This window comes from Tyto alba, unplaced genomic scaffold, assembly GCF_018691265.1.
Source record: "Tyto alba isolate M040663 unplaced genomic scaffold, T.alba_DEE_v4.0 Super-Scaffold_40, whole genome shotgun sequence".
NCBI classification, from domain to species: Eukaryota; Metazoa; Chordata; class Aves; order Strigiformes; family Tytonidae; genus Tyto; species Tyto alba.
In genome coordinates this window covers 19,303,834-19,317,307 of record NW_024881316.1, presented here as the reverse complement: position 1 = coordinate 19,317,307, position 13,474 = coordinate 19,303,834, and the positions used below count along the sequence as shown (strand labels likewise).

At 35.8% G+C, this 13,474-nt stretch overlaps 1 protein-coding gene across 8 annotated transcripts in view; it reads left to right on the top strand.

Annotated features, from left to right (window-relative positions):
• The window catches only part of ADGRB3 (adhesion G protein-coupled receptor B3), a 468,217-nt gene that overhangs the window by 221,305 nt on the left and 233,438 nt on the right, over positions 1-13,474 (top strand). For all 8 annotated transcript variants that reach the window (XM_042803555.1, XM_042803551.1, XM_042803553.1 and 5 more), the window contains one exon: positions 10,174-10,368. In XM_042803555.1, the coding sequence (XP_042659489.1) occupies positions 10,174-10,368 (195 nt within the window). The remainder of the gene's footprint in view (positions 1-10,173; positions 10,369-13,474) is intronic.

Sequence of the window (13,474 nt, the reverse complement as noted above, 5' to 3'; positions counted from 1 at the left end):
AGTGCAGAAAATTAAAATGAGTTCAAAATAGTTTGGTATAGAAGAGCAATGAGTTTTCATAGCTTATGAGATCTTTATGAAATGAACATCTGAAGCCTGTATGACCATTTTTAGTGAAAACCGTCAATGGATCTTAGCACAGAGTATTAGAAAGTGATTTTGTGTAAATGGAGAAAATACTTGAATAAATAGGGCTATTTCTATTTTCTACTGTTATGCATATATTCTAAGTGATAAGATTTATTGAATCAGAAAAGAAGATAATTTTGTGAGGGATCTTTAGAAAGTATTGGTACTATATCACTGACTCACCACACACTAGAGTAGCCCTTTTGCCTAAAGTGACACTTCCTCTAAGTGGCTTTTGGACATTCTAGTTAGGAAGAGATCTGTACTGTGCTCATAAATAACGAGGAAGACTAAAGCCTGTCATCAAGACACTTTGTTTCTGAAGGTCATCTCCATTATTAACAGAAAATCTCTTCTAATACAGCCTATTTTCTAAACCTATATAGCACAGTTTTCAAACCCAGGCGATGAAATGATACATTTAGTTGCTTTGATAAAAATAAGGTACTAATTTTGCCAATTTGAGTGATATAACACCTAAATCAAATATGCATTCGTGTAAACTGGACTGCTTCTCTATCAGAAAGAGGGAGTTGGAAAACTGAGTAACCTCTTAACTCTTGAGAGTTAGGAAGGAAAAATCTGCATATGAAATATCACACTGGTGTCAAGATATTAGCACTTATGAAGGAGTATGGGAACTTATGCAGGTGAATCTTTGCATATCAAACTGATAATATGGCCATAAAAATGCATTTCTGCTGCTTCTAGTTCATAGTATAATTCTGTTTCCCCTTTTTCCACAGCAGCGTTATTCACAATTTTGCAAGTGCTTGGCTAAAATATAATTTGATAAAAAGAACTCTGAGGTGAATAATGATTTGCTCAGCTGCAGCTCATTAGAGATGATTTTGTTTTTCCAAATTATATTACAAGGGCAGCATATCAGCCTGTCCATGTACTCCTCACTGAAATGACTGCTGTACTTTGGGGAATGAAAGGCTTCCTCCTAAAAAATTTACGGCTCCTTTTTTGCTAGTTTAGTGCTTCATTTCTTTTTATATAGCTGCAGAGCAAAGCAACCAGGCTTAGTTTTGTAGATTTGAGTGTACAGGCCTCAATAATGAACATTTTTGTTCTGTTTCAGTCTATCCTTCTATTGGTATATACCATCTCTTCATCTTCACCTTCACAGCCTTTGATAGGCAGCAGAGTTATGTCAGGAAATGGTCTGCTTTCCTTGCGTTTCCTCCCTTGTAAGCCCAGAATCTGCAGGAATCAGCCCTGTTTTGCCACTTCCATTTCTTGACAGGAGGATGGAAAACTGTTTTCTCTCATTAGAAATCAACCGATCAAGATATTTTGGCAGGCAACAGTTTTCCTCTGCCTCTCTAACATTTTCCTATTCTGCATGGGAGAAGATGAAAACTTCAGAAAAAAACCTAATGACTTCAGTAGTGCTGTTTGCTTGATGGTGAGGGCATTCATTTTGTTGTGAGAAAGCTCTGCCTGCTTTGCCCTGCCAAACTCATTGCATGGACTGAAATGTTGGGGATTTGAGTGCTTTTAACACTGTGTTTATAAAGTTAGTATGTCTTTCTCAGTCTTCTAAAAGATCTGCTTCACTCTCTGTAAATAAATAAGTAGTTTGCCAAAGAGAGGAAATAACCCAATACTTCTGCCACTCATATGAAATATGTAGGCTAGAAACCAACTGCTCTATCCCAAGTGAATGTCTGCTTTTTTTCATAACTGTCTCTCTCACAATAGGCCCCAGAAATGAGCAACTTAGGATCAGTAGAATGAAATGTGTTGAAAGCTACTGTGGTACCTTCTCAATTCGTGAAATTATAGTGCTTGATCTTACCAACATACACATGTGCCTCAATCTTAGAGATGCTATAGAGTAGGATAAAACATTTACCTGCTATTCTGCATAAGCAGATCACAAATTAATTCAACTGGATAAGTTGCTTTTTTTCCTTTCTGCTTTTGAGTATCTGCCTTTTAATAACCAATCAATCCCACTTATTACATTCAAAGAAAAGTCCCCACTATCATCTCAGCATTGATTATCATCTTTCCATGTCTGATTTACCAAAGAGTAATCTGTGTGTTAAATTAAATGTGCTCCTGTGGTTTCTGCTGCTGCTGTGTCTGCTGCAGCACAGAGCAGCTGACTGTTCCCCGATCACATTGATATTCCAAACCAGCCAACACTGCAGCCAACAGGTGAACTCCACTAGGGTATGGTCGGAGGGAAAACAAGAGATGAAAGCCATTTAGGAACTCAGTAAAGAAAGAATTCATCTAATTTTCCCTTAAAGTCTACCAGAACTGCAGGAACCTTCACTCCAACACAGCTGCAAGAATTTGGTTAGTCAGCTAGCAGCAACGAAGTGGTCACAGCATTTTACACTTACAGTCATTCCCCTGATTTTTTGTCCACTACTTCATTTGCTGCATTACCCTACCATGTTTAAACTCAGATTTGTGAAGTATGTGAGGCACAAAGGATTTTTCTTTTTCCTATTACTTAATGCAGTAAGTACTCCCATGCAAAAATTAATGCTCCCTAATAATACTGATTTCCTTGAAGAAATCATTCTGGTTTGTCTTGCAAACAGAAGTGAGTGTTGTTGGAATGACTGTATAGAAACATAAAATAAATACAGAAATTTATTAAAATCAAATAAACTTATAAATTGAAGAAGTTAATCAGAGATTTATGCTTTAGGGACACATACTTACCAGGATCATCATATACGATAAAAAAAGAAAGACAACTCATTTGTAGTATGTCCCTTTATGACCCCCATTCTCAGCCATTCAGTAAGTATGGAAAGCCAGAAGACTTTACCTCAAGCAATGTTATGTCTGTCATAGGATGAAAACAGCCCTCTCAGAGTTGTCATTCTCTTTTTTCTCTCAACTATTGCTCTTGTCATGTTGCATTATACATAGACAACAGAAATCTTGAAGACATGCCCTCTGGTTAAAAAAGGAAACAACAATAACAACAACAAGATCTCTCACACAGCATGCCAACGTGAGCAGGATTTAATCAGAGATAATGGGAGCATTTAATAGCAGTAGTTAATAAAGGAATGATAGAAATCCTGGTCAACAAACACAGTGATAAGTATAATAATAATAATAATAATAATAATAATAATAATAATAATAATAATAATAAAATAATAATAATAATAATAATAATAATAATAATAATAATAATAATAATAATAATAATAAAACAACCATAACTCCAAAAGAAGTGATTTTTTAATGATTATTCGTTTCTCATCCCTAGAAACATTCATTATTCTACTGAAGAGCAGTCTTATCTATTCAAAATATCTATTGAGATATTTTGTTGAATCCATGCAGAAATCAAAATACTGAAACTTTATGAATTTCTCTGTCACCTATTTCGTGGTTATATTGCAAGAACTAGAGTAAGTGACAATATTGAAGATGATGATAAAAAAGAACTATGGAATGGGTTAAAGTGACAAAAAAAAAAAAAATCTCTTGCGCAAAATAATAGAAGTCTTGTTAAAAATGGTAGAGAAAAAGGGTACAGAAAGAACCAAGCATCCTTCTGAGCTGTTCACATTCTTCTTCTAAAAACATGTTAGACTTCCACAGATACTACATGATTTTTTTCAAAGATTCTCCAATACACCTCATCACATATAAAAAGCTACATGCAATTTCTCTGGTGTCTGTGCAGAGATTCAGTTTGCCTGAGATGAATGTCTAGAACAACACAGGATTATGTGTGATTAAGCTGACTCCTTTTCTCTAAAAATCAAATCATTGTTTTGAGGAGTATTTTGCCTAAGAAAATTGAGAAGTATATGACCATGTATACACATACATATAGTATGTAACTGTTTGTATACAGTGAAACAATCCTCTTTTTTTTTTTTTTCATCGCTGAAAATTTAGAATAAGTTCCTTAAAGCACAGTGTTACAGTGATTTCAGTTAAGTGCACAGAGGCAGACTGAGGCACAGTATCTGCAGAAGCTTGGTGCAGTAGATTCTACACCATGACAGCAGATAAAGGCAAGAATGTAAAAGTTCAGTTTCAGGGCACTCCTTAAAATTTGATGTTTCTCATTGCAGTAAATTATAGGAGGCTTTTGTTTAGTTTCAGAATATTTGTAGGGACCTGTTACAGAATTATAGAACTAAAAGGAAATTAATGAGGTCATCCAGTCCAAACTTCTGTCTCATCAGAATCAACTATACTTGTATTAATCCAGCATTTTGTTTTTCTTGAATGTTATTAAAGACTCGAATATGGAAGACTGCATAGTTTCTTCGGGTAAACTATAGTACATAATTTCATTTACAGTTGAAAAGTTTTCCTTAATATATATCGTTAATCTTCCTTGACACAATGTATACCAATTACTTTTTCCCTCTTCTATTCTAAACAAAGGGAATATATGTTTTCCTTCCTCTCTGCAGAAACTGTTTATTTATTAGTATGTTATCATGATCTATATAGAGACTACTAATTTCACTGATGATAAAAAGGAAAATTAGGTTGCATTGCTTTAGCAATCCCCTACATAAAATGTTGAATGTCTAGAGAACAAAAAAGACTCTTATATGGCATTAGGTTATAAATATTCAGATACATACCTGAAGATGCATAGCTGTATCTTTAGACCGTTCTCTGTTTCTTTTAAAAGATGGATGAAATAATATCTTGAACAGTAAAGCAGCATGAAAATAAGCAAATAAATTGTATATAATTAATTATTTGAAGGAAAAATAAATGAAACTTCTAGATTTCATGCTAAAATAATTAAAGGATTGTCTGCTGATAATCAGAAAAAACACCTTTAATGAAGTTTTTCTCAAAGCTGAAAGGAAGAGTTTTCTCACAGTGACATCACATTACAGTTTCAACATCATCATGCTGCATGAGTTCAGTTCACTGCAGGAATATTCCTATGGGAATATTTCAGCAGCCAAAAATGTATTTTCTGGCTTTTTAATTCATATGCCTAACTTTAAGCACAGAGACTTCAGCATTTTGATTCCAACCTTTCTGGACCTCAATGCTGGTAACTATAAAAGTAAATTTAATGCAGAATCATAGAATACCAGGTTGGAAAAGACCTCAAGGATGATCTGGTCCAACCTTTCTTGGCAAAAACACGGTCTAAACAAGATGGCCCAGCACCCTGCCCAGATGAACCTTAAAAGTGTCCGATGTTAGGGAATCCACCACTTCCCTGGGGAGATTATTCCAGTGTCTGATTGTTCTCATTGTGAAAAATTTTCCTCTTGCATCCAGTTGCAGTCTCCCCAGGAGTAACTTGTACCCATTACCCCTCATTTTTTCCATGTGATTCCTTGTAAGAAAAGAGTCTCCATCTTCTTTGTAGACACCCTTTAAATACTGGAATATGGTGATAAGGTCTCCCCTAAGTCTTCTCAAGGCTGAACAAACCCAATTGTCAGGCTTTCCTTGTACGGCAGGCTTCCCAGTCCCTTGATCATCTTTGTGGCCCTCCCCTGGACCCTCGCCAGCCTGTCCACATATGTTTTGTGTATCAGGGGCCAAAACTGAACACAGTATATCCAGGTGTGGCCTGACAAGTGCTGAGTAGAGTGGGATAATGACTTCTATATCTCTGCTAGTGATGCCCTTGTTGATGTAACCCAGCATCTTCCTGACTTTCTTTGCTGCTGCAGCACACTGTTCTCTCATGTTGAACTTGTTGTCCACCAGGCCCCCCAGGTCCCTTCCCACAGAGCTGCTCCCCAGCCAGGTAGATCCAGCCTGTGCTGCACTCCCGGATTATGTTTTCCCAGGGGCAAGACCTTACACATGTCCTTGTTGAACTTCATAAGATTCTTGTTAGCCCACTCTTCTAGCCTATACAGGTCTTCCTGCAGGGTGGCTCACCCTTCCAAAGTGTCCACTTCCTCACTCAGTTTGGTATCATCAACAAACTTCATCGGGGTACCCTTGATCCCATCATCCGGATCACTTATGAAGATACTAAACAGTGTTAGGCCCAATATCCATCCCTGGGGGACCCCACTTGTGCCAGGTTGCCAGTTTGAAAAAGAGGTATTTACCACCACCCTCTGTGTGCGGCCTGTCAGCCGGCTCCCTACCCACCACACAGACCACTTGTCTAGACTGTAACATTTCAGTTTCTTTAGGAGGAGGCTGTGGGGAACCATATCAAAAGCCTTGGAGAAATCCAGGTAGATAGTGTCCACCACTCACCCCACATCAACTGAGCAGGTTACTTTGTCATAGAAGGCAACATATTTATTGAGGGTGTACTATCAATTCCAGCCTCAAGATTAGAAGCCATAGATGTCAAGAAATGTGATTCAAAGCATTTAAGATAAGATTTCAGTGCTCTGAGTTGTTCTCTAGAGGAACCAACACTCTCAAGAGCTTTTAGGTTTCTAATACAGTTATATAATTCAAGTGGCACTTGCAGGTGATGTGAATATTCCTTCCTGTCCCACATCTTAGGAGCATTATGAAGAATATTTTACAAAATATTAGTGTTAGGTTGTGGAGGTGCAAAGCAGAGTGGTTTGTAGAATATGAGCAATTCCAGGATGTATTTTTATTTCAAACTATCTTTCCTCATTTCTATCTAAGGCTTCCTAATTCAGGTTCTGATAGTCCCCACTACCATAAAATATATTAATGACATCATTAGTAATACCTAGACATGAATCCAACATCATCTTAAAAAATAATAGGAAAAGGATGATGGTGTAGTTACTCTTCAAATTAATCATTCTTTTCAATATTTTATAGGTTTCTTGAGGGTTCATTGTTTTCTGTCCTTTTAAACCATGTCTAGCTGTTAAGTTGGAAGTAATTACTATACAGTAATAAATTTGTGCTCCAATGCTGGAAGCCTAGGAGCTTTGACTTTGTAAAGAGGCATTTTTATTATATCATACTTTCTGACAAATCAAGGGACAGAGGTAGTTGGACCCTGAGTCAAAGTCCAGTTAAACATTTCAGTAATTTTTCAAGTATGCAGCCATATAGTGCAGGCAGCTAGAGGTTGGGCTGACAACTGAAGTATCACTTTAACAGCTGCTTCATTTCACTACCTCTCGGCTCATAAACTTTATTTTTAATGAACCTGCCTGTAAGACCACTAAAAAATGACCTTCACAGAGAACTACAAGGACCTACAGTGGTGACCAAAATAGCTTTCTTGGACAGTGCATAATATCACAGTGACCACAGCATAGAAAATAAGCAGTATGGTGAGAAAGACATTATACTAACTGCTGATCAGCATATTCTGTATTTTCACACTGAAAGATTCTCATGATAGCTGTGCAAGTAATCCACTACCTTCAACTCATACTAATCTGGACATCTTCATTGGCTTTATTAGCGTTGCGCCGATTTATATCAACTGAGTGAATGGCCTGTGATTTTAAAGTTGTGTTTAGGAGCTGTAGGCTGTCTTACAACAAGAAAATACATTAGGTAATAAACTGATAATAAAGACGGTGCTAATTCTTACCCTGCCCTGCATGTTGCTTGCTGGTCTGTAGTCAAAACTTTCAACTAATTAACTCTAATTTTCACCCACTTTCCTTACCTAAATACATTGCAACTTTTTGTTTTGTTATGCTAGTTCTAAGGGTATGCTGCTAGCCCAACTCAAAGCACTGTGGGCCTTAATGGGAAGCTAAGGATCAAGGGAAGGAATTTCTGTGTTGGAACTTGAGAGAGTGAAGTCTGTATGAGTGGTGTAGCCCAAAGGAGGAAGGGTACTTGAGTTGGGAAGTTGAGCTTTCAGGGTATGGCTTTTTTTAAAAAACAGTTCCAAATTGAGCTGTAATTTTAAGAGCCAATAATTCTGAAGTACTTTAAGCCACCTGCACCACAACCCTGGCTACTTCTGAAGTAGGTGTAATAATTTAGTCCTGTGGCATTGTGAGCACTTGCTAGACCTTTTTTATCATTGTGTCCAAAAGCAATCAAAATGTCTTGCTGAAAGCACTAAAGGGTATACTACAGCTCCCACTTCTGCTGCTAGAGATTTGTAAAATTTTTCACTGAAAATAGAGCTTGACTTATTCAAAAGCCTAAAAACCAGTCAAAACTAGCATCATTTGAATTTATTATTTGCATTTCAAAAGCAGATGAGACCAAGACTTCTGTGTGCTATGCATGGTCCAAAACCACCAACAAATTGTCCCCTGCCATCTTTAAAATGTGAGTTTAAAGTCTTGCAGGAGCATGGAAAAACAAATGGGGGGAGTGAACATACAGGTGTAGCAAAAGGAAGCAAAATAATGCGATATAACGTGCTAAATAGTTTGATGGCTTTCCTACCAGTGTTTTATACAAGCATAAGAGCACAGTAGAGCTTTTATGAGGACTTTGCTGTTGTTACTGGAATTAAAAGAACCTCTTTGTTTTCTCTTAAGATCTGCCTTCAAGTTGTTCCGTGCCTTTCCCACAGTACATCCTGAGGCATGTGTTAGATTTGGGAGTTCAGCTTTATGGACTGTCTTTTATGTTGTATGTCTTTTGGGCTTGACTAAAGACACACTGAACATTGTTAATTCTCAAAATCTGGAAATAGGCTCTGGGGTCAACGAACAGCTGGATGAGTTCCAGCAAAAGTTCTACTATTCTGTGTTACTGTGCTAGCTAATGCTCTTTTAGCCTGTGAGCAGATGAGGCAAATAGCAACAATTTATAGGAAAAATCACAAATCAAGTTCTTGTTTGCTTTTGCTTGTTCTCAAGAAAGTAGTTGATATGTATATGGTATCAGACCCCTGAATTTACTCAGATAAACTTTCTTCCATTCTCACACTTTTTTCTCCACTATTAATTTCCTACAAGATTAGCTCCAAAGCCTCCTTCTAAAATGAACAAAAACTGCGCAAAAGGATTTCTGTAATCAAGCTTCTTGCCTAATTACATTAGGGGAGGCATTTCTGCTGAAATATTTGTTAAAAAAACAAATAAATGATTAACTGCCTCAGTTCTCCTCACTGAAATTTTTGTTGAAAGTATTTGATTGTACAATTATACTTGCACCTCTGTACTAATGGTATGGAGTAGATTCATTCTGTGTCCATGCTGCAGTGGGCAGGTGTTTTCCCAGGTCTTAAGGATACTTCTAGGGTTTGGGCAAGCCTGTTGTGCTCCATAACAATCCCCAGCTGCTACAAAGATGACTTATGGCCATAGACATAACTTGAAACAACTGCTTTACCCAGCCCCAGCTATATTATTTATATCCGGTTTATCTCAAGACAAAAAAAGTGTTTAGATCATGTATGTCAGGGGATGATTGCACCTTTTAAATTTCTTTAATGAAAGTTATTTTGAAACTTTTAATCACTGTACTATTTTTACTACATATACTACCTTTTTATTTGTTTTGGTTTGGGATATGGTTTTTTTTTTCTACTGGGAGAACTACCACTGAAGTATGCTCTCTTGGCTGATACACAGGAGCAATTCATAATTTAATTTCCAATGAAAACGCAAACAGGATTGTTCTAACTCAGCACCTTTCTGTTGTTAGTACTACAGAAGAGAGCACCATAATCAGCTTCCACTTAACTGTTGCACTTGTATTGACTAGTCAAGCTGGGCTGGAAGAGATGAAGGATATACTTCCTTACAGTAAAGTCGATTATAACAAGGACTGCCTCATCATTTACTCCTTTAAGTGCTCTTCATTGGTTAATGAGTGGCAACTGTGGCTGTACATCTGTTCCTCCAAGGAAGACCAGTTCCTTGCTACATCATGGCAGTAGATTAAAGTCTCAATCCAGCCCATGGAATTCCTTTGAGAACACAGATGTTGAGAAATTACTGGTGTCCAAATAGAAGCAAATGGACGAAACACAACTTCAGAGTTTTTCAATATAAAAATCCATGACTCTCTGATAAACATAATAATTCTGTCATCATAGTCTATTATTTAGTCTTTAACAGGATGAACTTTGTTATAATGGCTTTAATATTTAATATTTTTGGCTGTGTTTAGAATTTATCATGCCTTTTTCTCAGTAAAGTAGGTTCTGATGCTCATTTTGTTATTCTGCTACAGATTAAAGAGCACCTCGCCAAGGGACAGAGGATGTTGGCTGGTGATGGCATGTCCCAAGTAACCAAGACACTACTGGACTTAACTCAGAGGAAAAACTTTTATGCAGGGGACCTACTTATTTCTGTGGAAATTCTCAGAAATGTTACAGACACATTTAAAAGAGCAAGTTATATCCCTGCATCTGATGGGGTGCAGGTAAGAAGAACATTGTAAGGGTAAAGTTTCAGTTGTTGAAGTTTATGTCAGTATACTGCATGTCACCTGTTTTACCCACTGAGGAAACTAAATTTTCTGAATGATAGAACTAAATATTGTTCACTTAAAACTAACATACAAGTGTAAAATAGGGAAAGACTCAGCTACATTTAATGAGACAAATATTGAGAAGAAGGCAGCAAGTGAAAAATATAAAATCCTTTCTCTGTAAAATTTTCTCTATCTTTCTCTTTCAAGGTTTGGCTTGATTGATAGGGATGTGTTGGTATTTTTTTGGACTAAGCAATTTGCTAGTGTTGTTTGTTCTAGTTCATTTCAGTTCAAAAATCTATCCACAGCATTTAGTTATGTAATTCTGGCACTGCTGCTTCAGTTCAAATAAATAAAACTCATTAAAAGTGCACAAGAGTGACGGATAGTACATTTGATATGAGTTTTCTGTGTCACATGTTATATTAACTCTTCTTGTGCAAGAGGACAATTAAAATACTATCAGAGATAAACCCACTGTAATTATTTCTACATAATGGGCTGCACAATTCATTGTGTAATGTTCATTAAAGTAAATATTTCACAGGACTTCCAGATCAGGATATTGATTTCATCTATATCTGAGAATTTTAGTCACTTTTCAAAGACTGTAGATGTACTGAAAAAGAATATTAAGAAGGTAGATGCATATATTATTTATGAAAAGAGAGTTTCATGACAATTCATAAATTAATAATGAAGTTGTTAATGCAAGTCATGTGTACGTATTTGTTTGTGTAAAGGTAAGCGTAGATTATAAATACATTTTGAAATATATGCATGCAAATAAATGGAGGTATTTTTGAGAAGATAATTTTTCCAGAGTTAAGTTTTCAAGATCTTGCCATTATATTTTTCATTTTCTTTTTTTTCTATGCACAAAGAAAAATTAACTTCCATATAAAATGAATGTTTCTCATGTTGTCCTGTAGCCAGCTGGAAGCAATAGTTTTTGAACAGTGCTTTTCAAAAAGTATTTTGGCTGGACAATCCTTTTTTTTTTTTTTTTTTTATGTGTATAAGAGTCAATATACTTTTCTACTTTCAGTAAGACTTACTGTTAAACAGAGTATTATTTACTGAAAATTTTTCATGCATTTAACAGTCTGACAGCCCAAAGTGACTTCTTCATGGTTCACAGGCTCTACAGAAATCTGTGGTAGAACCAGGCTTGAGAAACTGCTTGGGACAAGCGATTTTGTTCATGGGCTTAGCGGATCAGGTCATTAGCACTTTAAATACACTAGAGAGAATTTGATTCTTTTCCAACTAATGACATTGGTGAAAGTTCTGTTCCCTTGTTCCCTTCAGCAACGTAGAGCTGTTTCCAAATTATGTAATAATATTCTGACAGAACTTGGCAAAATGTTTAGTACTACTTTAATAATTTTTAATTAATCATTTTGAAGTGAAGAAATAAGAAAAGGCAAAAATTGGTAAACCATATTGTGAAGGAAATAAAGAAGGATTTATCAAAGAAAGAAATAACTGTATTTCAGGATTTAGATGCCTAAGTAGCAAGAGCTTGTAAATTCAGCTGAAAAAAAAGACACTGAAACTGAAAAAAAAAAAAAAAAAAAAAGTTTAACGAATTGCAAGCTAAGGTAAAATCCAAAAACCAGTGCATAGTGTTCAGGAAAGTATGTGAAATCAGAATGAAGCACATGTTTTGCACAGGGGATATAATAAGCAATGTTCCTGTTACTGACTTTCGATGATATAAAATGAAATCCTGGCTCGGTAACATCAGTTCAAATTTTACTGTCAATTTATGAGAAACCAAAATTTTTCCCATATGTAAACATATGTCATATGCTACCATAATCTGAAGAATTGTATTTCTTTTTTATTTTCACTATTACATATTTTCATAATTCCTAGTCCATCATCAAAGTAAGTGACAAAAAAGTGAAAATTAAATTTGCACAAAAATACCAAGATTCTTCTTTCTGAGGAAGCTCTGTGGGGTGTTCTAATTCCATTCAATTTTTTGCATTATATAGAGTAGAATTTCTTAGGTGTTGGGTTTTTGTTTTAAACAAATTCCCAAAAAACTGAGTGAGGTTTAAAATCCATGAAAGTCATAATTTATAATTTCACATGATGTCAGAAAGGTAGATTATGAATTATGGGTAACAGTATTTTTAAAAGTTCATAAAAAAACAAATACTTCCACCTCTATTAAAACTGAGAAAGGAAAAATGTGTACATCTGAGTATATTTGTTTATTATACATTTCATCCATCTGGATAGTTCCTCTACTATTTACAAACTCTGGCTTATATCCAGTATTAATATTCATGAATAGTGCAAAAGATGTGATTCAGAGACTCCATAACAAAAAGAATGAACAGAAAAGTGAGATCAAATTTGAAAATTTCAGGCTAATTACTCAAAACAGAGATGTCACTACCTGATATGATACATAGAAGAAGCCACTTGTTGAGGCAGACAGATACTGAGAGCAAAACAAAACTTCTAAAATATGCATGTCTAGTTATTTATTACATAACTGGTTTTCTTTTTTCATATTTTAACCTTTTTAGCATATTTTAACCTTTTTTTTTGCAACAGTATTTATGTATACATTGCATATACAGTGTCAGGAAGAAAAATAACCATGTTAAACAAGATGGCAGTTAACAGTTAAACAAGATGGAAGGTATCCTGCAACAATGACTGAAAACAGCAGTACAGTACCAGAAATAGCAGAAAACAAGAGTCATGCAATTATTCTACAAGCAACAACTTTCTCTCAACATGGGAATTACTTTAAAATACACTGTGTAGGTACACTGAGGCTAAGAGATGGCCACTGTGCTATTGTGTAAGAAGGATGCTACCTGGAAGGTAATTAAAATTTTAAATAAGCATGTAAACAACATTTTGGGACACTTTATAGAACTGGCCGAAGAGTGCTTGAACTACCTTCTAAGGACAGGATGGCAGGAAAGGAACTACCTTTCAGGACAAGATGGCAAAGTGATTTGTACAATACCCTGATCCAGTGACCAACGGGAAACAAGGTTTCTCCCCAGAGAAGTTAGAGCGGTAT